Raw genomic sequence first — 27,307 nt, 5'->3', positions numbered from 1 at the left:
AGCTAATTGGAGTCAGTAGGTTGCACACTTGGAGTCAAATTATTGAAATGTGTTTAGAGGTATGGCTTAGAGCCACTGAGTGATAAAAGACACGCAAATATTTTAAAATTGATGTTCATAAGAAGCATCAGCTGACATGAACCATGCATTGCAAAAAGGAGCTCTCTGAAGACTTTCTGTTGATCTGCATAGGACTGGAAAGGGAAAGCAACCTCAAAGTGTTTAGGGATCCATCAGTCGACAAATTGTCTATAAATGGAGACAGTTTAGTACTGTAGCTACTCTTCCTAGAATTGGGCCCCCAGTCGAAAGGACTCCCAGGGGCAAAATGCAGAATCCTCAAGGAAAAGAAGAACGCCCAACTAACAGATTAAGGCTTTAAGACATCACTGGAACTGAAAAACATTCCTGATCATCTGTCTACCATACAGAAGTCTTTGACCAGGTAGGGTGTCCATAGCAGAACACCATGGAGGATGCCAATGCTCTCCATAAAAAAAAAAAAAAACATTGCTGCGCACCTGAGGTTTGCCAAAAAGCACCTTGGCAAACTGCTGATAAAATGTCTTTTGAACCGACAAAACAAAAGTTTAAATGTTTGGGAAGAATGCTCACCATTATGTATGGCACAGCTTACAAACAACAAAACATATTACCAATGGTGGTAATTTGGGCTTGCTTTGCTACCTCAGGGCCTGGACCTCTTGCCATCAGAGGGGAAAATGAACTCCAGAATTTGCCAAAATATATGTCCACCAGCTGAAGCAGTACAATGAACCTTAGTATTGAAGTAAATCCACCACAGGCTGGCTTCAGAAAAGAAAATGCACCTTTTGCAGTGGCCCAGTCAGAGCCCAGATCTTAACCCCATAGAGATACTGTGGGATGACCTCAGGAAAGCCGCTCACACCAGACATCCTACAAATGTGTCTGGGCCGAAGCAGTTTTATAAAGAGGAATGGTCAAAAATTCCCCCTGTGTAAGTCTGATGCAGGACTACCAAAAGCGCTTGCTTGAAATCATTGCTGCCAAAAGGAGGTTCAACCAGCTATTACTGCCAAGGGTTCACTTACTTTTTCTTCCATCACTATGATTGTTTATTGGGTGTGTTCAATAAAGACAAGAGAAATTGGGATTGTTTGTGTTTTATCAATTGAAGCACACTGTTTGTCTATTGTTATGAATTAGATGCACATAAAATTTTATGGCAGAAAAAACAGTTAATTACAAGGGGTTCACATACATTTTCTTACCACTGTAAAAGCAATGTACATAAGCATTTTTTTACCTTGTTTTAGCAATTGCATCTTCCAGAAAAAACTGTTCAACAGGAAAAGTATGACCTGAAATATACAGCATATTTTGGATAAAACATTCATAATACCTGGGATGTAGTTTTCTAAAGAAAGGTCATAATGTTTTTTATTTTATCGCTTAACTTAAATGGTGCACAGTGGATACATTATATTTTCTCCCATACACAAGATATCACAGGCATAGTGGTGCTTTTATCACCCACCCACACATCGCGATCAGCCATGACGTTATGATCATTGGCAGGTTAAGTGAAAAATAATTATCTCGTTAAAATGGCATCTAAAGTCGGTAGGATATATTGGGTACCATCAAACATGTTGTCAATGAACTCCATGTTATGTTATGAAAGCAGAAAAAATGACCATTGCAATTTGTTGTGTATGGGGCTCCGTATCTGCAGTCCAGTCAGGGTGCCCATGCTCATCGGTGTCCACAGCCAAAAGTGGCTACAATGGGCCTGTAAACATCAGAACTGGACCACAGAGCAAAGGAAGAAGGTGATCTTAGTGGTGGAAAGATATTGAAGAGAACCGTGACCATAAAAGATCACACCTCTTACCAGATATCTATGATCCTTATTACAGGGATCACAGACAGCAGGGATCAGGACCAGGTGATAACAGAAAAGGAATCTCCCAGCGTTCCACTTCGGCAATGAATCTCAAACACTAAATCGAGGGCCCAGCACTTGTAATGGAAACAGGCTCAAGGTTCACATACCAGCCAGAAGGCTCGCTGAGATCAGCTGTTGGTGTCCCGCAGGAAAGGCACACATCAGTTTACACACACACCACACTGATGTGTGCCTTTCCTGCGGGACACCAACACCTGATCTCAGCGAGCCTTCTGGCTGGTATGTGAGCCTTGAGCCTGTTTCCGATACAAGTGCTGGGCCCTCCATTTAGTGTTTGAGATTCATTGCCGAAGTGGAATGCTGGGAGATTCCTTTTCTGTTATCATTACCTGGTCCTGATCCCTGCTGTCTGTGATCCCTGTAATAAGGATCATAGATATCTGGTAAGAGGCTGTGTGATCTTTTATGGTGACGGTTCTCTTCTATATCTTTCCACCACTAAGAAGATCATCCACTTCGGAGTGAACACTTTTATTGGGTCTCCTTCTGCTTGGATGTGGACTTGATGTTAGTTCATTTTATGCTATTAGCGCTACACCTCTATTTTATGTGACTTATTTGATCTGTTTTGCTATTCGGGATCATGTGTTGGCTGCTTTTGACTATAGTAAGGATAGTGATGTGAATTAAGCGCAGCAAATTATCCATATAATGGAAGAAGGTGGCCTGGTCGATTAATCCCGTTTTCTTTTACACCATGTGGTTGGCCAGGTACATGTGCCATCCACATGTGCCATTACCCGGAGGAAGGGATGGCACCAGAATGCAGTATGGGAAGAAGGCAAGCCGGTGGAAACCGTGATGCTTTGGGCAATGTTCTGCTGGGAAACCTTGGGTCCTGCCATTCATGTGGATGTTACTTTGACATATACCACTTGCCTAAACATTGTTGCTAACCAAGTACACCCCTTCATGGAAATGGTATTACCTGATGAAAGTGGCCTCTTTCAGCAGGAGAAAGTGAAGTGCCACACTGCAAAAATAGTTCAAGAATGTTTTTTAAGGAACACAACAATGAGTCTGAGGTGTTGACTTGGCCTCCAAATTCTCCATATCTCAAACTAATAGAGCATCTTTTGGATGTGCTGGAAAAACAAGTCCAATCCATGGAGGCCCCACCTCACACTTACAGGACTTAAAGGATTTGTTACAGGGCTGTTTTGCCAGCAAAAGGGGGACCTACTAAATAATAGGTGAGTGGTCAAAGTTATGGCTGATCAGTGTGTGTACAAATAATTCTACTGTTTTCAGACTACAACATCAATAATGTTCTACATAAACAAATGAGAAATCTAATTTAAAAAAAAAAAGGGGGAACAAAAAAGAAAAAAGCATATCCCCTCTAAAACCATTTAACAAAATAAATAAAATTACAAAAAGGTACACCTTGTAATTCAAGCTATTTTTCATAATAAATGACCTCAAGTTGGCCACACACTTAAGCATTCTCTAAAGAACTGACCAAAATTCTCAGTCCCACCCGACATCCCTTAATTAAAAAAATTGAAGGAGTTGGGCAAAAAACTGTTTGGCAAAAAGCAGCTGCATCCAATCAAATGTAGCTGCTGTTCGGGTACTTTGACAGCCAGCGGGTTCACTTATAAAAATAAAATAGGCACAGCAGGAGATTTTTCATCCATGCAGTATAGCGTGGATGGATGAATCTCAGGTTTTTGCAGGCTGAACAAGAAAAAAAAAAAAAAAAAAAAAAAGGACTTAGTGTATGGCCAGCTTTAAGCCACGTTCACATTTATGCGACACGGGAATGCACTATGTTCTGGCATGTGCACTGCAGTGCCATTCATTCTTTAATGGTACCCCAAACACACCAGCCAACACATGTGCGCTAAATCACACCATAGCGCATGGTGGCTTATTTACATATGTTGTGTTGTGGTGTGCTGCAATTTCTTTTGTGAGATTGTTGCATATAGGGCACCTATTAAAATAAATGGGCAGTCTTAAATGCTCCGTATCTAAAACACGCAATGCTGTGGGCGTGGCATTGTACATGCATAGGTGTGAAGAGAGCTTTAGAGGGGATATGGCCTGCAAGCTTTTATTTTTTGTTTCATTTGTTTTTTTTCCTTTATTACATTTTTGATTTGTTTATAAAGAACATTATCACCATTGTGGCCTGAAAACAGTAGCAATTCTTTTGGCTATATATGTACTTATTACAGAATCCAGGTTGATACAATTTAAATGAAACAAAGCCAAGAAAAAAATCTAGGGCTGCCACTGCCAACTTTTTTCTAAAAATGCTAGCTGTTTGGTTATGTCCATCTAATGTTTTACTGCATTTTCAGTAATTGTCCAAAACAGGTATGTACATTAGAAGTTCTCACTGGCTACCTACTATACATGTTCCAGGTCAATGACCTAAAAGGAAATCAGGAAAGGTGTCCTTTTTATTGGTCTCAGTAAAGGTTTCCTTTGGGTTGGTTATAAATGGCCCATCCCAACCCAAGGCTTCTGTGTGTTCAATTGACAGTGGTGTGCGGAGGGAGAGAGCCAGCTAAAAAATTCAGCCAGTAGGTCTTGTGTTTGACACGTGTCCTAATCCATCACAGTACAGTTGCTGGTAAATTTTGTTGAATCTTGATATATACAGCAAAAAATATTTAATAAGTAGCTCTCTGCAAGTATAGAAAAATACCTGTTTATCCTGCCAGAAATCCAGAAAGCTTGTGCGTTCACCTCTTGAGGTCTACAGAAAACCTCCTTCCTATGTTATAGTAATGAGGAGGGGCCTGTAGTCCAAATCAGGTGCAAGCAGATTAGAGTGACAATGTTCTGAACTTTTTCACTCTAGCACACAAAGTTGAGTTACTGTCAGGATCACCAAGTAAAAAAAAAAAAACTTTATGCAGCAACCACATCTAAGGGCTGGTAAGCTGCAATACATTCAATGTTTGTGATATACATAGTTCTCAAGTTAATTAACACTAAGTTTTCTAAACTACTGCATTGTTTAAATGTATACCCACATTTCCTGGTGATCATTCATTCCCCTTAAATGGCAAGTCTGTATTTATGCAGCAATTTACGGCCACGCCTTCAGAACAACGATTTTGCATGAAACCAATTCAACCACATGCCAAATGTTTGTCTTGCAGTTCCGGCGCAATCCTATTGCCTTCAATGGGAGAGATTAACAGGTGGTGGCACCTGTCAATTTAGTAAGCCGAGCTAAATTTGCTGCAACCATGATGCAAGGCAACCTGATTGTGTGGCATGTGTACACACCCCTCCAACTGCCTTGTTAGGAAGTAAAAAAAAAGAAAAAAAATCTAAACCACTGGTTTTTACCACCTGTCTAAACGAGGACATACAACACCTACCATAACTGCAAGTTGAATGAGAATACCCAGTTGTTACAAAAATGTGATCTCTTACCTGGTATGTAAACAATGGGGCACCCGTTGAAATATTGTGAAAATAGCTCAGCATTCAGAGTGGCACTCATAAGCAAAATCTTCAGGTCAGGTCTCTTACTCATAACATTTTTCAACACCAACAACAAGAAGTCACTGAATTAAAAGAAAATAGTAAAATGTGGCTTCAAATGAATGTAGGCAATAAACAAAAGCTAGCAGTAAACATTTTGTAGTATTTACGATTACCTTTCCTCAGTTCTTTCATGAACTTCATCCACAATTACATGAGTGGCACCTTGCAAAGTACAGTCACCTTCTAGACGCCTCAGAACAACACCAGTTGTACAGTACAGAAGTCTGGTGCCTGGAGACTTTATAAGCAGAAATAAAAGTGGTTTGTTATATTCGTTATTATACAGGTGGGAGTAATTTACACCTTACAAAGCTTTCAAGCCAAAAACTTCCAATGCACAATAGGGGTGAAATGCGCATGTTGGGTGAAAAGAGTTCTGCTAAAGAAAAAACTCTGTTTCAGCGCTTAAACAAAATGAATTGGAGTAGAACTTGATGCAAAAATATAAAATTTGTGAGCAGGAAGGTTCTTCTTTTATTGCAGAACTAGGTGTCTTCTGCAATAAAGCATTCTTACCTTACTCCTCACACACTCATTACACTGTACACCAAGCTTACTCCTTTCATGCAACTTTTTCATTTGGTAACTTCCAATTCAATGCCAAAGAATGAGAACTGATATGAAACTAATGTGCTATCCACCATTTGTTGTTAATCTCCTAATTTTCACATATAAAGTGGACGTTTCAGTAATGTTACAAGTCTGCATAAATAAATTCTTGGCATATCAGTACTGTGCAGAAAACCTCAAAAGCTGCACCATTAAAAAGGGAAGTATGGCCCAAGCTTTTTTTGGCCATTCTTCTCCTGTGGGTCCCATGGGTACACTTACTTTTGTTCTCCTGTGACTCAGAATCAGCTGACTGAGGGGTATAGCCTTCCCCACTTCCCTGCCCAGCTCTCCAGCGAGCGATGCAGGAGCAGAGAGCAGTGACTGACATATAATTATCTCTTTACCACATTTACAGTCTACAGGGGCTCTCTTGCTTCTATGGATGTTTCTGTTTGGCCTTGCTAGTGTGCTAGCCACCCATCCTGACCGCCTTGTGTGCCTGGGATGAACCCGGAGGCCACTGTTTTGTTTTATCTCTTATGTCAAGTTCCCTCATTCCCGACTCCTGTGTTCAGTGAAAGCCTACTATTTGCAAACATGTTTGTAGTGATTCAAACTCCAATCTGACCTCAGGGTACGGACTGTATGGTCCACATTGTAGTGCTGTTGTGGGCAAAACTTTATTGGTGTCTGCTCTAGTTACCTTCTGACTAGAGCTGCACGATTAATCGTATGAAAATCGCGATCTCGATTCACCCCCCCTGACGATCTAAACCTGACATATGCTCGATTCTTTGCATAGCTGAGGGAGCAGAGAAAACAGCTGTGGAAAACTCCCAGTAACTATAAACAAAATGATTACATTGTATCTTTCCTCCCATAAACGCCTATCAGCATAGTCTCCCAGTAACTATAAACAAAATTATTACATTGTATCTTTTCCTTCCCTCTGCCAGGGAGAAAGGAAGTTTAACCTCTTAAAGACTAGACCTTTTTCTGACACTTGTTGCTTGCAAGTTAAAATCATTTTTTTTTGCTAGAAAAGTACTTAGAACCCCCAAACATTTTATATATTTTTTTAGCAGAGACCCTACAGAATAAAATGGCGATTGTTGTAATATTTTATGTCACACTGTATTTGCGCAGCAGTCTTTCAAACGCAATTAATAAACTTTAATGAAAAAAAAACGTAACAGTAAAGTTATCCCAATTTTTTTTTTGTTACACAGAGAATCGTGAGAGAATCGTGATCTTTATTCCAAGCTAAAAAATCGTGATTCTCATTTTGGCCAGAATCGTGCAGCTCTACTTCTGACTACCTTCCTCACTTTTGTGCCTTTGCACTTGTTCTGTTTTTTGATGGACTGATCCATGTCCCCTATGCTACGTAGTTTCAGTTTTGGGAAGAAAGCTCTCAAGTGTTTGGGTGCCGGGTGAGCTAGGGTAGTTTGTTTGGCTTTTTGCAGGGTTCTGTTTACCCAATTTTTTCACTACTTCTATGAATGTCCATTTATTGTATACTGTTTGTTCACACACCTACTCATGTTTTATCTATGGTCAAAGGCGGGTTCACCCATATGTGGTTTACTTAGGTTGATGGCCCTAGTGATGTGGGAGCCTATATTACTCTTGGCATCATCTTGAATTATTTATGCCTTCTGTTTTTTTATGATTACCACTGATTTCCCTGGAATGTTAGGGGGCCCCAATTCTAAAGTAAGACGCTCTTTGAGGTTTGAATATTTGGCTCGTCATAATCCACTTATTATCCTTCTCCAAGAAACTCATTTACAAGGCTCCAGAGTGATGGCCCTTAAACGAGCCATAATCGCCTATACTATCAACTCCAACTACTCCACATATGCACCTGGCACCTCTATACTGACAGCTAAGTCTGCCCCAGTAGCTCTTAAAACAGATCCTGGGGGATGCTTTGGAGTCCTTGTACTTGAAATGCTGGGCAAACCACATACCATAGTTAATCTGTATATACCATCTCCATTCACTAAAACGCATCATAGGAGTGGTACTGGAACTTGCGGAAGGCGCCCTTTTGTTGCCTAGTGACTTTAATATGGTCCTAGACAACTCACTTGAAAGATTTGGAGGTTCCACTCAGCACCCAACCACTTTATGTTCCTATCTGGACAAGTTTGACCTTGTTGATGGAAAAAACGCCACTACCAGGGAATATTCGTGTCATTCTGATATTTATGGCACCTTGTCCCGCATTGACTTATGCTTACTCTCCCAAAAATTACTCGGTTCCATGACTGCAATTAGATACCTCCCCAGAGCAGTGTCTGACCACTCTCCTTTACTGGTGGATCTTGCTCTGGATACACAGTGTACCTACAGTTTATGGTGTTTGAGAGGAGTCCCATCCGGCTTTCTGACTCAGCTGTGATGGACCAGGGGCTGGCTTAAATGATATTAAATCATACTGGTTGACCAATGCACAAAGTGCTTCTGCACCTTTAGTCTGGGATGCCTTTGAAGCCACCATGCACGGTACATTTGCTGCGGCCATTGGGGTGGCTCTAAACTGGTGGACACAGAACAAGAGCTTCATGCAACTGAGACCTGCTACTCTGCCTCTTCTACTCCTGATACTTTTTCTACATGGCAACATAAAGCCAAAGAATTGGATTTAGTCCTTTTGGAACGCACTAAGAAAAAGCTCCTATATTAAAATCAATGCATTTTTGAGTTGGGAGATAAGAAAAGCCATCCCTTTCCAGCTTTGTACTATTCCCGGAATTAAAACTTCAGCTGTGTTTTAGTTGAAGAGACTGGCAAAATTGTTGATGCCTTTGTGTCTTTTTATTTTACTAAATACACGACCAGAGAACATTATACCATTGTGAAACTGGATGATTATTTCTATGAGTTTACACTCCCTAGGTTGTCTCTAGGCCAAGTCTTTCTTTTAGATGCTCCACTAATGACTGGTGAAATAGAGCTCGCTAAGCAAACTTTTGCCCATAATAAGATGCCAGAGGCCTGGATGGCTTTCCTAAAAAAGTGGTATCTGCAATACAGGAAAGTCTTAGTTCCCCATTTATTCCGGGCTTTTAATTATACCCTTGAGGAAGGAGGTTTACCACCCTCCATGTCTAAAGCACTTATTGTACTTATTCCAAAACCACATAAAGAATCATCTATACTCTAAATCATATCTCCCTATTTCGTTAATTCAGATGTCAAAATTCTTGCCAAAGTTGTCACCTGTAGGTGATCCCCGCTATTATAAAATCAGACCAAACTGGGTTCATCCCGGGTCGATCCACCTCCATTAATTTGTGTAGGCTTTTCACTTCTATGCAGACCACACATGAAACCATGGTGTGATGGAACCTATCCACTGTGTGCTTCCGTCAGTATACCACTTCCTCCAGTCTTGAACATAGATATCAGATATTTTAGCCGCCCTACATACAAGACTAGCTGACAATAGCTTTTATGAGACCTGATACTGTTTATTGAACTAACTCACACAGAATATATACCCCACCAGGTCAGGTGAGCCTGATTACATTATCGTATGCAGATGAAATTGTATATAGAAATATAATTACCATAACTAAGGAACAACCAACACAAACCATATTCTATGTCTTTAGCAACTAATCGCTGAATGTGAATTAACATGCTAATTAACTCTTAAACCATCCTGGGCAGGGGCGTTGCTAGGTGAAAAAAAGACCAGGGGCTTCAGCCCGAAGGTAAATTTGATAACCCCTCCCACATTTTAAAGTAAGTCCCGCCCAAGCTCCACCCAATGCCCCCCCCTCACCCCTGCCCAATGCTCGGGAACTCCGCACAGGGATGGTGGGAACACCTCATAATGGGCACAGCAGGTGTACAGACCCGGAGAAACTTAGCACAGGGATGGTGGGAACCCCTCATAATGGGCACAGCAGGTGTACAGACCTGGGAACTCAGCACAGGGATGGTGGGAACCCTCATAATGGGCACAGCAGGTGTACAGACCTGGGAACTCAGCACAGGGATGGTGGGAAGCCCTCATAATGGGCACAGCAGGTGTACAGACATGGGAACTCAGCACAGGGATGGTGGGAACCCCTCATAATGGGCACAGCAGGTGTACAGACCTGGGAACTCAGCACAGGGATGGTGCAGGTATCCCAATAGCAGGTATCCCAATCAGAGTCCCTCTTTACATAAGATGTCCCAATCACAGTGTCCCCATCACATTCTCCCCATCGCAGTGTCCCCATCACAATGTCCCATCCATGTCACCTCCCCAGTTGTACTCACATCTCTCTTGAATGAAGGCAACTTCTCCTTCCTCTCTGCAGTCATGTGATAAATTAAATGACACGGGGAGATAGGAAGGAAAGTCTGCCAGCTTTCTATCTCCCCCTGCAGGCTGGAGGGAGGAGAAAGCCTAATCCTCCCTCCAACAAGTGTCCCAGCTGCAGGAGTGAAATCGCAATCACTCCTGTCAAGGAGGAGCGGCACCAGAAGTCCGCCCCCCCCCAACCCCCCTCAACTTGTGGTTGAATAGACTCCTGTCCTGTGGTAACACTGGTAAGTAACTTATCTTTTGCAGGTGCTGGCAGATGGAGTCGTTATGGAGTGTACACCCGGCTAGCCTGTCACTATCTGCCATGCTGCCCAGAGAGGAGAGAGGTGGGTGGAGGCGGAGCTAATTCTAGGCGCGGAGGAGGAATTTGAAATCCCTCTCCGCTCTGAACACAGGGAGCCTCTCCTGCTGCTGTCACGTGACGAGTGATATCACTGGTTGCTAGACGCCAAGCGGCAGGCTATACTAGCAACCAGTGTGACGGGGGCAGGCCAGGCAGTAGAGGCTCAAGGAAGAAGGAAGAGGACCAGTGACATTCGGGGCTAATAATAATAAATAATCCACACGAGACTCGGGGCTTTTTGGGGGCCCACTCGGGGCTATAGCCCCTGTCAGCCCCCCCCCCCCCCCCTGCCGACGCCACTGATCCTGGGTGACCAGACTGGCTGGCAACAAGGCTAAAAGAAGGTACATCATACATTATCCGAAGTATAAACATAGAACACCTTATTAAACAGACAGTAGCAGAAGACGATAGGGGTTCCAAGTTGTGGTTAACCATGGAATTCACATTTAAGCAATGCTTTGATTATTCAGGAGTCACAGACTTCATGGCAATGGTCTACAACAGGCTATATGGCAAAGCTCATACAATGTTCCATCATTCTAATACAGTAGAATTAATATATCATAGATTTCTGGAGGGATATTGTGAATAAATATTACCACCCCTTTGGAAGTAATCCAAACCACATTCTCAGTGTCCATTAAGTAGCTGCCCATCGTTTGCTCAGTCACCATGTGCCCTTAATAGACACAGGGCAACTTACACATAAGAGGGTCCTGGGGAGCCAAGACAGGGATTTCCTAACCTTTCTAAGGTAAGCTGTGTTCCACGGGATCCCCAACCAAAGTGACTCCCGCCACACATGGGCTCTAGAGTTGTATTGGCCTTAGAAACTAATAAGGCTTTTGATTTGATAGAATGGCAATATTTACAGGAGGTACTTGCGGAATTTGGCTTTGGGGACACATTTCTTCACTGGACCAGAATGTTATACCATAAACCGAGGGCTAGACTCAAAGTAAATAACTTTTTTTCTCCATTCTTTCATATAGTGCAAGGCGCCAGGCAGGGTTGCTTCCTATCACCTTTGTTATTCGCTCTGGTGATAGAACCTTTAGCAGAACTGATACGTTCTAACTCCATTATTAAAGGAGTTGTAAAGGCAGAAGGTGTTTTTATTTTAATGTATTCTATGCATTAATATAAAATGCCTTCTGTGTGCACCAGCCTACCCAGCACCCCCTAATACTTACCTGAGCCCCATCTCTGTCCAGCGATGTCCACGAGTCCCTCGGCCATCTGGGACTTTCCCTCCTGATTGGCTGAGACACAGCAGTGGTGCCATTGGCTCCATTGGCTGTCAAAGTCAGTCAGCCAATCAGGAGAGAGAGAGAGAGGGGGCGGGGCTGAACAGCAGCTCCGTGTCTGAATGGACAAAGGGAGCAGCAGCTAGGTGGCCCTACAGCAAGCAGCTTGCTATGTACTCGACAGAAGAGAGAGGCCCGGAGCAGCAAAAAGGGACTCGAGAAGAGAAGGATCCAGGCTGCCCTGTGTAAAACCACTTAACAGGGAAGGTAGGTATATAGCATGTTTGTTATTTTTTTAAAAACGAGACTTTAAAATCGCTTTAACCACTTCAGTCCTGGAAGGTTTACCCCCTTCCTGACCAGGCCCTACTTTGCGATTCGGCACGGAGTTATTTTAACGGACAATTGCGCAGTCATGCGACGACAATTTTGAAAAAAAACAATATAATTTTTCACATTCTGCTATAGGACATTCCCAAAAAAAAAATGTAAAAATCAAATTTTTTTTTAACATTTTAGGCCAATTTGTTTTCTGCTACATATTTTTGGTAAAAAAAAAAAAAAAACAATCTCAATAAGTGTATGTTGATTGGTTTGCGCAAAAGTTATCGCTTCTACTAACTACGGGAAATATTTATGTCCTTTTTATTGTTTTTTTTAAACTAGTAATGGCGGCGATCTGCGATTTTTAGCGGGACTGTGACATTGCGGCGGACAGATCGGAACCCTGACATTTTTTACACTTTTGGGGGTACCGGTGACATTACTACAGTAATCAGTGCTAAAAATATGCACTGTTACTATAATAATGCCATTAGCAGGGAAGGGGTTAACCCTGTGGGTGATCAAGGGGTTAAATGTAAGCCTAGGGGAGTGATTCTAACTGTATGGGGGCTGGGCTTCTGAAATGACCATAGAGATATGTGATCCTATATAGCAGATCACATGAGTTCTGTGATCATCCCAGAGAGGACGACGGTCAGTTGTGTTTACAACAGCCGATCATCCTCCTTTCTCAGCAGGGATCGATTGCGGGTGTCAGGTGGCAATTGGAGCCACCTGCCTGCTGTATTGGCTTCCCGGTGATGAGCGGCGCTCACCCCCTAGACTCCCGAGAGTTAGCGTCGTACTTGAACGGCGATTTGCCTGAGAGCGGCTGCCTGCCGCAATATATCTGCGGTGGGCGGTCGTAAACCGATTAAGGGTCTAGTGATTATTGGGCTTGAAGAAAAGGTGTCCCCTTATGCAGACGACATGCTTATCGACTTAGATGACTCCCAATCCTCTTTATCTACTTTCTTGAACGTTATTCAATGATTCGTTAATTTCTGAGGCTTTCAAGTGAACTGGGAAAAGTCTATAGTTCAATTACCCAACTATCTATCATATGTAATCCATTAGGGTGCCTATTTGGACCTATGGTCGATGACTCTCTCCCCAAATGCTCGAAGCTCTTTCTATGCTTAGATTTGTTCTACGCCAAGAAATATATAGCAATTCATCGGAAATTCCAGGCTCCCCCTACTGTAGCTTTTTGGCTCAATCTCATCACGTGGCCTTGGGCTGCCCCAATAAAATTCATAAAATTTGTGACCCATGGGTGAACTCAGACCGTAATATACCACCTGCTACTTAAGATATTGTTAGGCACTAGGGCTCACTTGTTGAATATCGCCTATTGCAATTATACATGTTTTGTTCGTAATTTGCACCTCACGCACGCCTTCATTTTATCTGTGTCATGCAGTTGTTCCTTTACGCTTTTCGGATAATGTACTAAATGGGCATTTTGTTTATACTATATTGGCATGTTTGCTCTGTTTCCCTTTTCTTCGCTTTGTACCTATGTACCTTATATAGAATAAAGTTACCTTAAAAAAAAAACAAACACACACCCTGTTTAATTTTCATTGTCCTTTCTCTTTATGTGGATGATAGCACCTTAAATATTTTGATAAAAAAAAAAAAAAATCTTAATACCGTCTTTCCTAATCGATATACAGCTGTCACATAATCCAGCTCTTTCCCAGCCTATCTGTAGGGAGACTGTGGCAGGAGGAGCTTCTAGTCCTCTGCTACTGGTCACAGTAAAAAAAGAAAAAAAAAAAAACAGCCTTTGGAATAGAGTAAAAAATATAAAAAAAGATTTTGGCAATAACATGATGTGGGCAGAGTTCTGCCAGTCATGGGCTCTGTCATATCTCTCCAGGCTGTGTCTTAAAACAACAGGGAGCTGAAGCTTCCATCAATCAAGATGTATTATCCCAGCACATTGTGTTTAGCTGATTAGTAGGCATTGAGGAAGGGAGGGCGTGGGCTGTCATTTATCAGTGTGCATACGCCGACTAGTTACTCTATAGTCACATGGGCTTATCAGATGTGGGTAATAAATGCTCAGGGTAGAAATACACTGAAAATTGAGCATATGCACTAGCTGCAAACTGTGCTTAGCAAAATCCCCAACTGCAATGGGGACATGGACTAAAGAGGCTTTCAAATCAGGCTTTTTGCAGAATACAGGAAATTAATTTCATAGTGACTGAGTATGAACAGCATGTAATACAGCATTTATTGATAGTTTTTAATGTGGGTTTAATGACACTTTAAGCTCTTCCTGCCCACGCTATAGTCAAAAGATGGCTACAGCACAGGCTCACTTTGCTGGGAGGACATCGATGGACATCCTCCTGTGATTGCGCTGCCCACGCACCCCCCGACAACACACATCAGCAGAGATCTGTGATCGCTGTGTCCTTAGGACACAGCTGATCACAGATTGGGGTAAAGAGCCAATCACAGGGGCTCTTTACCATGTTATCAGCTGTGTCCAATCACAGCTGATCTCAGTGTAAACAGGATTTTCTGGTTATTGGCTATTCTCTCCTCACGCTGACAGTGTGTGAGAAAATAGTAGATAACTGGAAAATCCACACAGGGGACATCTACACTGAAAATCAAGGCACTGATCATCAGTGTCCCGATCATCAGTGCAGCCCCAACAGTGCCCACAAATGCTGCCAATCTGTACCCTTCAGAGCCAATCAGTGCTGCCTGTCATTGTCCATCAGTGCTGCCCGTCAGTGCCACATGATAGTGGCTATCAGTGCAGCCCATCAACACACATCAATGAAGGTGAAAAATTACTTATTTTGAAAATTTTATACAAAAACACACTGGTCAGTGGTGATGAAATACCACCAAATGAAAGCTCTGTCTAAAAAAAAAATGATAAAAATGTCATTAGGGTACAGTGTTGCATGACCACGCAATTGTCATTCAAAGCGTGACAGCACTGAAAGCTGAAAACTGGCCATGGACGGAAAGGGGTGAAAGTGCCCAGTAGGCAAGTGGTTAAGGGCCCATTCCCACTTATGGATTTATCATACAATGGACATAAGTGTAAAACAGGTCTTTAAAGGTTTTCTTTGCCCCATTTCCGTACTCAGTAGTAGATGCGTCTTTCTTTACGTATGATACAGCATTTCATTATACCTGCTTGTTAATTATGTCCCAGCACTTTTACAGACATTGCGATCAAAATTAAATTTACCACATATGCGCATCTAGGATGACCAGTACATAGCAAAAATCTGTTGGCCAAACTCTCAACGCCAACCAGTTATTCTTCCAACTGATAATGTGGATGTGATAAAAATACCCTTAGTATGTACTTTGGACAGCTGCATTAACAAGGCAGTCCTGGCAACGTATTAATGCATTTTCACATATGTACACAAAGAGATTCTAGTTGTGTCTAAAAGTTTTAGCTAAATAGAATAAAGATTTGGTATTTAGTAGGACTACCGTAATCTATATTAATCTAGGCATTCCACCAACCTTGACACTTTCAAGTCTAATCTGATATCCCACAGATATCCCAACTCTCTCAGCTCTCTCCTGAGCTACGCGTTCGGCCACAGAGATGGCAGATATCCTACGTGGCTGTGTACATACAATATTTGCCAGACAACTGGAAGATTCCTTTAAAGAAGCATCCAAGATGAACTGTGGAATTTGTGTGGTTTTACCACATCTGCGATTAAGGAGTACAAAAAAAAGAAGAAAAAAAAAAGAAAGCAAAACACATTAGTTCACTTTTAAGTACAAAATTATATATACATTTTTAAATCCCATGTGCATCATCTGGATAAAAGAGAACCCCAAATGGAGTTAATAAAGTCTTGCTTTCCTTTTATTATGGCACTTTTCCACTGCAAGTACCTGCTCGGCTCTACTCGGCCCTGCTTGGCCCGGTTTGCTTTTCCACTGCTGGTACCGCATGGTACGGTGTTGGAACGGTTCGGTACGGTACGGTATGGTTTGCTTTTCCACTAAAGTAGTACTAAAGTTAAGTGGGTGGGATAACAACGGGGTGGGTGGGATTCTCTGACCAATCAGTGGCTAGTAGTGACTGCATGCAAAGGACTGTGGGATATGGTACCTCTTGGAACCACAATCGAGGTGGTACTGTTTTTGAGAGTCGTACCGTTCAGTTCCATGCAGTGGAAAAGCGGCGCTGTACCGTACCGTACCGAACCGTTCCTACACCATACCATGCGGTACCAGCAGTGGAAAAGCACAAAAGCGAGCCGAACCGTTCGGTTCCATGCAGTGGAATAGTACTCTGTCACAGGGAACAAAGTACATGTAGTACTTTGTACTATCTTCTTTTATGCCAACTAAGGCTAACTACGTGGTTGGACAGGATGCCCAACCCCCCCACCTGCCATCCGACAATGCAGCTAGCAAGGAGATGGCTGCATACTGTAGATAGCCTACACTCATCTCTGGCTACAAAGCTTTTGTCCATGACAAGTGCCATCAAGTGAAATTCTTAATGGGGTAGGGGGGCCTAGGAAGATGGGACAAAGTACTACAAGTAGCATATGTCTATTGGTGCTTTACTGTGTGGTTTCAGTCAAAGGCTGCTTAGATGCTGATAAAGCAGAGATTTTTCAAGAAGCACTAATCTAGGCTTCTTATACTTTGAAAGATTCGTATAAGGAGCGTGTGTGGCTGACCTAAAAATTAAGATTGCCATTTCTGATGGTTTTGGTTACATATGAATTTATTTACAATACTTCACAATGTTGACATTGAAGACTCTGAACATAGTACTGCAGGTTATTTAACCTGCAGTTTAGTATAAGCCTAGGTTCACATGTATCAGTCTGTGATTTTCATACATTTTTATGCTTCTAGTGTTTTTTGTTGTGTTATGACAAAAAAAACAACATTAAAAAAAGTGTCAAAACGAGTCTTAAATTATGAATACGCCTTTTTTTGATGCAATTCATTTAAGTCTACAGGACCAAAGCCTAACCAAAGATGGACATGCAGCATTTTCAAACATGAAAAAGTGAAAATTGCATGCATGTAAACTGGAATATTAGGAAAAATATGAGATTCCTTTGGCAATTACATTTTGCATGACATACAAAAAAAAATACACCTAGAGGGGAGCGGAGTTTTAGTATATTTATGCTCCTAGTGATTGTTTGAAAAAACACACAACAGCCACTAAGCACTCAATATAGGTTAATGTGCTTTCCTACCATTAAGATAGAGGAGCTATATAAAAACATTTAACTAAACGAATACCTGTAATAACAAAAACACAGGTGGAACCTAGCAGGAAGTCAATATGGGAGCAGTCTTTGAGGATCTACTTTTGTATAGGATGGCTCCTGGCCTGTGATCTCTATTGACACTGCTGAGTCACTGAACTACAAAGAGCATTGGCAAATTAGAAAATGCAGACATGATTTACATATTTGAAGGCTCAAGTCACCAAATAGAGAAGCAAAGAAGAAGATGACAACTCTGGAGACTGCATCTGTAACGGAACAGCTACCACAAACTGTGCTTGTGGGCTTCCGCCAGAATACCGCTTTCTCCAGTCTGAACAAAATGTATCAGATATTACAGCTGCCCTACATACAAAACTAGCCTAAACTGCTCTTGTATGGATCTGAAATAACAAACTTTATTGAACAGACACACACAATATATACACATAGGAGAACATCCCCTTCCTGATCAAATTACCCCACCAGGTCAGGTGCCTGATCACATTAGCATATGCAGATTAAATCATGTACAGAAATATAATTAACATATCTAAGAACAACCGACACAAACAGTATACCGTTTTCCCTCAGCAACTAACAGATAACAGTGATTACCTTGAGTTACTTAACTAGCAGACTTGATGTTATCGAGCTCACAAAATACAATACACATAATTAGAAGTGTAACCACAGAACCCACAGTAGATAACAGGTGAGTAAATCAGCATAATCAACAATGTGTGGAAGACAGGTGGTTGACCTGATGATCTTAGCATCTGCTATGAGTCTGACAGTGTGAAGCAGTCTCTTATTGGCAATAGGTAGCTAGAGTCCCAGAGTCTGCATATATTCCTTTAGATATATTGTTGACAAATATTACTGTCCCATTTGAGCAATCCAAACTATATTCTAAGTGTCTATTAAGTAGCTGTCCATCATTTTCTTGGTCGCCATGCATCCCTAATAGACACAGGGTGACTTACACATATGAGGGGCCTAGGGAGCTGAGAGAGGGATTTCTCAACCTCTCGAAGGTAAGCTGGGTTACACGGGCCCCCACAACCAAAGTAACTCCGTCACACATCCATCAAAAACAAATCTGCAATGGCAACTCCCATGTTCTCTCCTGAGCAAAGTGTCATAAATACTCTATTACAAATGCACAAGAGCTGAAACTAACAGTAGAGAACACATGGTACTTTGATCTTTTTCTTTATTTCACAGCAGAGCAAAGAATTGGGTCCACTCACAAGGAGATTTCCAACACACATCTAAACATCAGCCCTTGTATTTGTGAGCACTGCTTAACAGTGAAGGTCACTCTTTATCAAGACTAGTTGTTAACCAATTGCCGACCAGTCATGTACCTGGTATGTCACTGGACTTCAAGTGGTTATACCTGGTTGATGCCTGCAGCTGCAGTGATGTGCAGTGATAGATGGGTGAGTTTGCTTTGAATATTAAGCAAGAATTAAATTGTGTTTGCAGTTTGTGGTGCTCAAATACAGTTTAGTTCCGCTTTAAGTTGGAAATCTAAGCTACCACTGAACTGAGCCCTCCCCAATCCTAATACATATGCTAACTAACCTGTGTAAGAAATATTTACTCTTTTCAGCATTCTCCAGTCCAGTCACATGATCTCATGAGTCAGCCAGCAGCTGCGGCAGGGTAGAGGAGAGTGTCCTCAGACAATGGCTAGTAAAGCCTGGAGTGGTGATGTCACCCATAGGATTCAAGGGCCAATTCATTGTTGGCGCTCCCTCCTCTCCCCTGCAGCTGCCCTGGCTGACACAGGGGAGCCAGATTATGTGACCGGACCAGCCTAAAAATTAGGTAAGTATTTACAGTACATCTTTCTCATGCAGGTTAGTTAGCACAGGTGTTAGGAGAGGTGAGGGGACCCTTTTAACGATAGTTTAGTGGTAGCCTAGAATTCCACTTTAAAGCAGAACTAAACCTTATTTGAGCACCACAAACTGAAAACACAATGCAATTCATTTTTTTATATTCAAAACAAACTCACCAATCCATCCATATCTCCATGATTTATTTTGTTGAGAAATGTTTGTGGTATTTGTGGTGCCTCAAGTCAAGGTGGGATTTTAAGGGCAGGAGTAAAGGGGATATCGAAGGTAATATAGTAGGTAAAAAATTTATTTACAAAGTATGAATATAAATACAAACATTCATGGTGAAAATGGGTAAAGGCCCATTGTGCCAGTGAGAGAAGAAAAGTTTAGATGTGATAACAAGTGACAAAAATGTGACTTGAATTGATTTTGGTGATCCTGCTCTGCTGATTCTCATGTCAGAAGACCGGAATAAACGCAGAGGAGGTAACCAATCGGTTAATCCGACATGTTTCGGCCAACTATGGCCTTTATCAAGGATCTGTCACCGATTCTAAAATAATCAAAGAGATATATGGTATCAAGTAATGGCAATTTGAAGAGAACCATAATTGTAAGGCAAAAGCGCACAATATATGAGTACATACATTTTAGATATATGTCCACTTCCTAAAGTTGAGCCTTCCCAGAGTTTCTCCAGGAGCTACAGGAACAATATGCTGTGAGGGTGAAATAAGTGGTTGACTGAGTATACAAACAAAGGGAGCCAAAGATTGACTGGTAAGTAAAGTAATAGTAATTACTTGCTGGGCAGAAGATTCTAGTCCAGGGATCCAAATAGGATTGAATATATATCAAAAAGCTTCCACAAGATTGGTTCTGAAATCTAGGTAAAATATAGTAAGGTTGCCAAGAGTAGGTAATTTTATTAAGGTATGTGTGCATTTAACATGAAAATAATTTGGACTACTTTCCAGAAAAGTTTCCAGAGTGGTCCTTAGAAACTTGGTAGGAGAGATCTATGAAGGCTCTCCTCCAAGTAAAACTTACGTTTAGATGTGGAAATTAGCAGGGTCACAGCATGAGGGCTCCGGGTCCGCCTTCTCCCTCGGTCAGAGAGAGACTGGCAGGCTCAGAGTGTTCCCCGGCCTATAAAGGCAGTCGCGCATGCGCAGTGAGCGCTGCGTGATGCTGTCTGGTATTGTCCGTGCACGGCGTGGAGGGCGCTTGCGTGCAGCAAGAGCGCATCCCCAGAGACCGTGCGGACGTGCCAGTGAAGGCCGCCGACACAGTGCGAGAAGCCGGATCATCCCCGAGGGGATGACATGGAGGTACGAGACCGACCATACGGGTTCAAGTGCCCCGATCCATAAGGATTCGGGGCTACCTGTGCCGGGAGTTCATGGAGTCTCGGGTGGAGGCTTGGGAAGTGGATATAATAATGAAAATAAAATATAGTAACAAGGAAATAATAAGTAAATATACAATAATGAATGAATTAGCAGCATAGAATTTGCAGAGGAATTTTCTGTGGGAGAAGGAGGAAGGGGGGGCAAGGGGGGGGGGGGTTTTAGGTGGAAAAGAAACAGTCGGGCTCCAGGGATTGATCACATAGGAGGCAGTTGGAAGATCAGTGAAAAGAGGTCCATATCCTAGGGATAAATCATAGTCAATTCAGATTAGATTTACAATCTGATATGTAATAATCAAAGGTGGACAAAAAATGATAATAAAAATAATAATAATAAAAATAAAATTAAAATTAAATATAAATAATAAAAAAAAAAAAAAAAAAAAAAAAAAAATTAATATAATTATAAAAGGAGTCTTTAGTCCGTTTTCCCGGAGGAAAAGCCTGGAAGGAATGGGCGGAAGCTTTGTGCTTCGTTTAGTCCAGGTGGTGTGGTAGCTTTGAGTCTAGTGATCCAGCGCATTTCCAACTGTAAGAGGGTCTTGTTCCAGTCACCACCACGAAGGGGCACATGGATTCTATCCAAGGCCATGAAGTTTATTTTAGGCATTTTGTAGTTGTGATGGTACGCTCTATGTCTACCCAAAGGGACATAGTAGTTGCCAACATGCATGGCTTGCAGATGCTGGTTTACACGTTTCCCGAATTCTTGTCGGGTCTTCCCAATATAGAAAGACCCACATTCACATGTCATCATATAAATCACGCCCTTGGTTTTGCAATTGCAAAAATGTTTAGATTGGAAGGGTTCCCCATTAGGTAAGATAGTATTGATCGTTTGACGGATCACATAACATTGGGCACAGTTCCCACAAGGGAAAGTCCCTTTGGTTCTGCAGGGATCTTTCTTAGATCCTTCTTTAAATTCACTAGATACTAATTTTTGTTGTAGGGAGCCAGCCTTCCTAAAAGTAATGGGTGGTTTTGGAGGTAAAAGTTTCGATGTGCTGGGCTCTTCCAAGAGGATTGACCAATTTTTTGTAAGGATGTTCCTGATTTGTTGATGTTCGTTTGTGAATCTGGTGATGATTCGGGTGTCTGGTTCCGTTCTGGTTGTTTCTTTGTTTTTAAAGAGAAGTGTTTCTCTGTCCATCTGGTTGGCACGATTGAAGGCCTTACGCAGTGAGGTTTTGGTGTAGCCTCTTTGTGATAGTCTGGTAGTTAAATTGTTGGCCTCAAGTTGGAATTTAGCAGGATCTGTGCAATTTCTTTTTAACCTTAAATATTGGCTGTACGGTATGGAATTAATGAGCGGTTGGGGGTGGAAGCTGGAAGCATGAAGAATAGAATTGCCGGCCGTGTCCTTTCTGTATAGTGTGGTAGCGATTTTTCCGCTGGAGTCTTTGTAGATGAGAGTATCGAGAAAGGATACTTGTTGTTTATTGTAGATCATAGTGAAGAACATGTTGTATTTGTTTTGGTTCATCTTGGTTAGTAATTCTGTAATCATGGTCTCAGGGCCATTCCACACGATAAGTATATCGTCAATATACCTTTGCCAAATGAGTATTTTATCGGCGTAGATTGTGTTCTCTTCATCGGAGAGGAATTCCTGCTCCCAAGCGCCCAGATAGATGTTAGCATACGATGTGCCCCATTTAATTTTTTTATTATTATTTATATTTAATTTTAATTTTAATTTTATTATTATTATTTTTATTATCATTTTTTGTCCACCTTTGATTATTACATATCAGATTGTAAATCTAATCTGAATTGACTATGATTTATCCCTAGGATATGGACCTCTTTTCACTGATCTTCCAACTGCCTCCTATGTGATCAATCCCTGGAGCCCGACTGTTTCTTTTCCACCTAAAACCCCCCCCCCCCCTTGCCCCCCCTTCCTCCTTCTCCCACAGAAAATTCCTCTGCAAATTCTATGCTGCTAATTCATTCATTATTGTATATTTACTTATTATTTCCTTGTTACTATATTTTATTTTCATTATTATATCCACTTCCCAAGCCTCCACCCGAGACTCCATGAACTCCCGGCACAGGTAGCCCCGAATCCTTATGGATCGGGGCACTTGAACCCGTATGGTCGGTCTCGTACCTCCATGTCATCCCCTCGGGGATGATCCGGCTTCTCGCACTGTGTCGGCGGCCTTCACTGGCACGTCCGCACGGTCTCTGGGGATGCGCTCTTGCTGCACGCAAGCGCCCTCCACGCCGTGCACGGACAATACCAGACAGCATCACGCAGCGCTCACTGCGCATGCGCGACTGCCTTTATAGGCCGGGGAACACTCTGAGCCTGCCAGTCTCTCTCTGACCGAGGGAGAAGGCGGACCCGGAGCCCTCATGCTGTGACCCTGCTAATTTCCACATCTAAACGTAAGTTTTACTTGGAGGAGAGCCTTCATAGATCTCTCCTACCAAGTTTCTAAGGACCACTCTGGAAACTTTTCTGGAAAGTAGTCCAAATTATTTTCATGTTAAATGCACACATACCTTAATAAAATTACCTACTCTTGGCAACCTTACTATATTTTACCTAGATTTCAGAACCAATCTTGTGGAAGCTTTTTGATATATATTCAATCCTATTTGGATCCCTGGACTAGAATCTTCTGCCCAGCAAGTAATTACTATTACTTTACTTACCAGTCAATCTTTGGCTCCCTTTGTTTGTATACTCAGTCAACCACTTATTTCACCCTCACAGCATATTGTTCCTGTAGCTCCTGGAGAAACTCTGGGAAGGCTCAACTTTAGGAAGTGGACATATATCTAAAATGTATGTACTCATATATTGTGCGCTTTTGCCTTACAATTATGGTTCTCTTCAAATTGCCATTACTTGATACCATATATCTCTTTGATTATTTTAGAATCGGTGACAGATCCTTGATAAAGGCCATAGTTGGCCGAAACATGTCGGATTAACCGATTGGTTACCTCCTCTGCGTTTATTCCGGTCTTCTGACATGAGAATCAGCAGAGCAGGATCACCAAAATCAATTCAAGTCACATTTTTGTCACTTGTTATCACATCTAAACTTTTCTTCTCTCACTGGCACAATGGGCCTTTACCCATTTTCACCATGAATGTTTGTATTTATATTCATACTTTGTAAATAAATTTTTTACCTACTATATTACCTTCGATATCCCCTTTACTCCTGCCCTTAAAATCCCACCTTGACTTGAGGCACCACAAATACCACAAACATTTTTTTGGGATGGTGGCAGACACAACTATTGAACCTCCAGTAGATCCAAAACCCTATTCTCGATTTTGTTGAGAAACACTTTGAAAAAAAATCTCCTAGCATTTCTAGCTGCAGCCAACTTAAGGGCAGATGATTCGTTTAGCATTTAACTTCCAGGAATCCCTCTACCCTTAGCTCAGGCATGCAGGGAGGAGGTTGTGTTTAGCTGAAACAAAGCCCCTCATCCCAATGAAAGAAAAAAAAATGCTCATAAAGACTCAAAGATGTATAACATAATTTTAGCCTAGGCTAAAAATCAGGAAGCAACTGAAAAATGCAAACTTAAAAAAAAAATTTAAAACGCATAAATAGAATATACCTTCCCATCTATTTTACGAATGTTAGCAGCCAATGGATTAAAAACAATGTTGATTGGGAGAGTGTAGTTCCACTTTAAACAACTGCACAGTAACCACAATCAATTCTTAAATCCTTGAACAATCCTAAATTATCAGATTTTTTTGCCACCCTTGGGTATGGAATAGGAAAATTTAAAACAAACTTCTGGAAAACTTACTGAAGATTTAAACCTCATGCACACTGGGCGTTATATAAAAATCCAGTAGCATTAGCTGTAGAATTAAGTTTTTCAGCGTTTTTCTGCAGTAGCATTTTTTAGCAAAACTACACTAAACAAAATTATAAAAATGCAACACACTTGTTTTTGCCTCCATTTTTTATGAGCTGAACTCAAAGATCTAAGACTTTTTCTACGTACACAAAAGGCCTATTTGTCTAAAAAATTTACAAACCTGTCTAAATCTGTGTTTGGGCTCTTTCACACGGTCCGCTCCGTAGGCGGATCCGTGTTGCTCAGCGGGGATCGATCCGCGATCCCCGCTGAGCCGGGTGGGTGACAGCTCCGTCTCCGCTTGCAGAGCGGAGAGGGAGGTGTCTCAGCCCCCGCTGCCCTCTATGGGGGATCGGATGAAAGCGGACCGCTTGTCCGCTCTCATCAGATCCGCTCCGATTACTGAACGGATGGAAAAATAGGGTTTCCATCCGTCCAGATTTCACGCACAGGATCGGATGCGGATGGCAGCGGAGGTGTCTCCGCTGACATACGCTGCCCCATAGAGCTGCATGGAGGATCCGATCAGATCCGCCTAAAAAACTGACAGGCGGATCTGATCGGATCGCCCGTGTGAAAGAGCCCTTAGTGAGCATATCTTTGCCAAGATAATCCATCCACCTCACAGGTGTGGCATATCAAGATGCTCATTAGACAGCATGATTATTGTACAGGTGTGGCCACAATAAAAGGCCACTCTAAAATGTGCAGTTTTATCACACAGCACAATGCCACAGATGTCGCAAGTTTTGAGGGAGCGTGCAATTGGCATGCTGACTGCAGGAATGTCCACCAGAGCTGTTGCCCGTGAATTGAATGTTCGTTTCTCTACCAGAAGCCATCTCCAAAGGCGTTTCAGAGAATTTGGCAGTACATCAGGCCTCACAACCGCAGACCATGTATAACCACAGAAGCCCAGGACCTTCACATTCAGCATCTTCACCTCCAAGATTGTCTGAGACCAGCCACCCGGACAGCTGCTGCAACAATGGGTTTGCATAACCAAAGAATTTCTGCACAAACTGTCAGAAACCGTCTCAGGGAAGGTCATCTGCATGCTCATCGCCTTCATGGGGGTCTCGAACTGACGGCAGTATGTCGTAATCGACTTGAGTGGGCAAATGTTCACATTCGATGGCGTCTGCCACTTTGGAGAGGTGTTCTCTTCATGGATGAATCCCCGGTTTTCAACTGTACAGGGCAGATGGCAGATAGCGTGTATGGCGTCATGTGGGTGAGCAGTTTGCTGATGTCCACCCTGTGGATCGAGTGGTCCATGGTGGCAGTGGAGTTATAGTATGGGCAGGTGTATGTTATGAACAACGAACACAAATGCATTGTATTGATGGCATTTTTAATGCACAGAGATACTGTGACGACATCCTGAGGCCCATTGCTGTGCCATTCATCCACGACCATCACCTTATGTTGCAGCATGATAATGCACGGCCCCATGTTGCAAGGATCTGTACAAAATTTCTCAAAGTTGAAAATATCCCAGTTCTTGCATGGCCAGCATACTCACCAGACATGTCACCCATTGAGCATGTTTGGAATGCATATATGGTAGCGTGTTCCAGGTCCTGCCAATATCCACCAACTTCGCACGGCCATTGGAGAGGAGTGGGCCAACATTCCACAGGCCACCATCAACCTGATCAACTCTATGCGAAGGAGATGTGTTGCACTAAGTGAGGCAAATGGTGGTCACACCAGATACAGACTGGATTTCGGACCCCCCCAATACAGTAAAACTGCACATTGTAGAGTGGCCTTTATTGTGGCCAGCCTAAGGCACACCGGTACAATAATCGAGCTGTCTAATCAGCATCTTGATATGCCACACCTGTGAGGTGGATGGATTATCTCGGCAAAGATGAAGTGCTCACTGACACAGATTTGTGAATAATATTTGAGAGAAATAGGCCTTTTGTGCCTTAGATCTTTGAGTCTTAGATCTTTGAGTTCAGCTCATGAAAAATGGGGGCAAAAACAAAAAAGTGCTGCGTTTATAATTTTGTTCAGTGTAACTTCCCACAAAAGCTCTTAGCTCAAAAACACAGATAATTGCAGAATAGCCGCATTTTTAAGCATTTTTTAGCTTTTATCAGTTAGAGCATTTTTAAAGCTGAAAAACTCCTCTTAAAACCCACTAGTTCTGGGGTTATTTTTTACAGCCAGAAAACTCTCCTCCCAAAAAATGCTAACAGCCTGGACACATAGGATAACATTCATGGGAATTTACTGGCTGCAGAAAAAAACGCATGAAGCCAAAAAACAGCAGCTGGAAAAACGTCCAGCGTGCATGAGGCATTAGCAAAAACTTTATTCCTTTGTTTGGATCACAGCAAAGAGTTGTGAAAGGTCTGTTCGGTAATGACTGTCTGTGGGGGATTGAGGGTCACTTCCTGTCCAGTCAGAGCTTTCACTGAGGTAAAAAGTGAGGAAAATCCAATTATTTGTGAGTTTGCATTAACAAGAGGTAAGGGGAAATATTCCAGTGGGAACATTTATTCCTCTCATTTCTACAGGACAAGAAGTGGGAGGAAATGTCTCCAATAAAATACAGAAAATAAAAAAAAAAAGTGAGAGTTTCTATGTGCAGGGAGCGATAGCATTTGAATCTTAATTTCAGTGTCAGTCGCGTTAAAGAAAAATATCTCAGCATGATAAATATGAAATCTCATT

General features: G+C 42.1%; 1 protein-coding gene across 1 annotated transcript in view; it reads right to left on the bottom strand.

Annotated features, from left to right (window-relative positions):
- The window catches only part of DHX57 (DExH-box helicase 57), a 295,697-nt gene that overhangs the window by 176,978 nt on the left and 91,412 nt on the right, over positions 1-27,307 (bottom strand). The window contains exons 8-11 of the mRNA XM_082251986.1: positions 15,777-15,972; positions 5,578-5,702; positions 5,351-5,484; positions 1,289-1,343 (exon numbers count right to left, since the gene is read on the bottom strand). Coding sequence (XP_082108112.1) covers positions 1,289-1,343; positions 5,351-5,484; positions 5,578-5,702; positions 15,777-15,972 — 510 coding nt within the window. The remainder of the gene's footprint in view (positions 1-1,288; positions 1,344-5,350; positions 5,485-5,577; positions 5,703-15,776; positions 15,973-27,307) is intronic.

The sequence above is a fragment of the Pelophylax lessonae genome (assembly GCF_965119305.1).
Source record: "Pelophylax lessonae genome assembly, chromosome: 3".
NCBI lineage: Eukaryota > Metazoa > Chordata > Amphibia > Anura > Ranidae > Pelophylax > Pelophylax lessonae.
The sequence above is the reverse complement of the archived record's forward strand: the minus strand, read 5'-3'. Positions and strand labels throughout refer to the sequence as shown.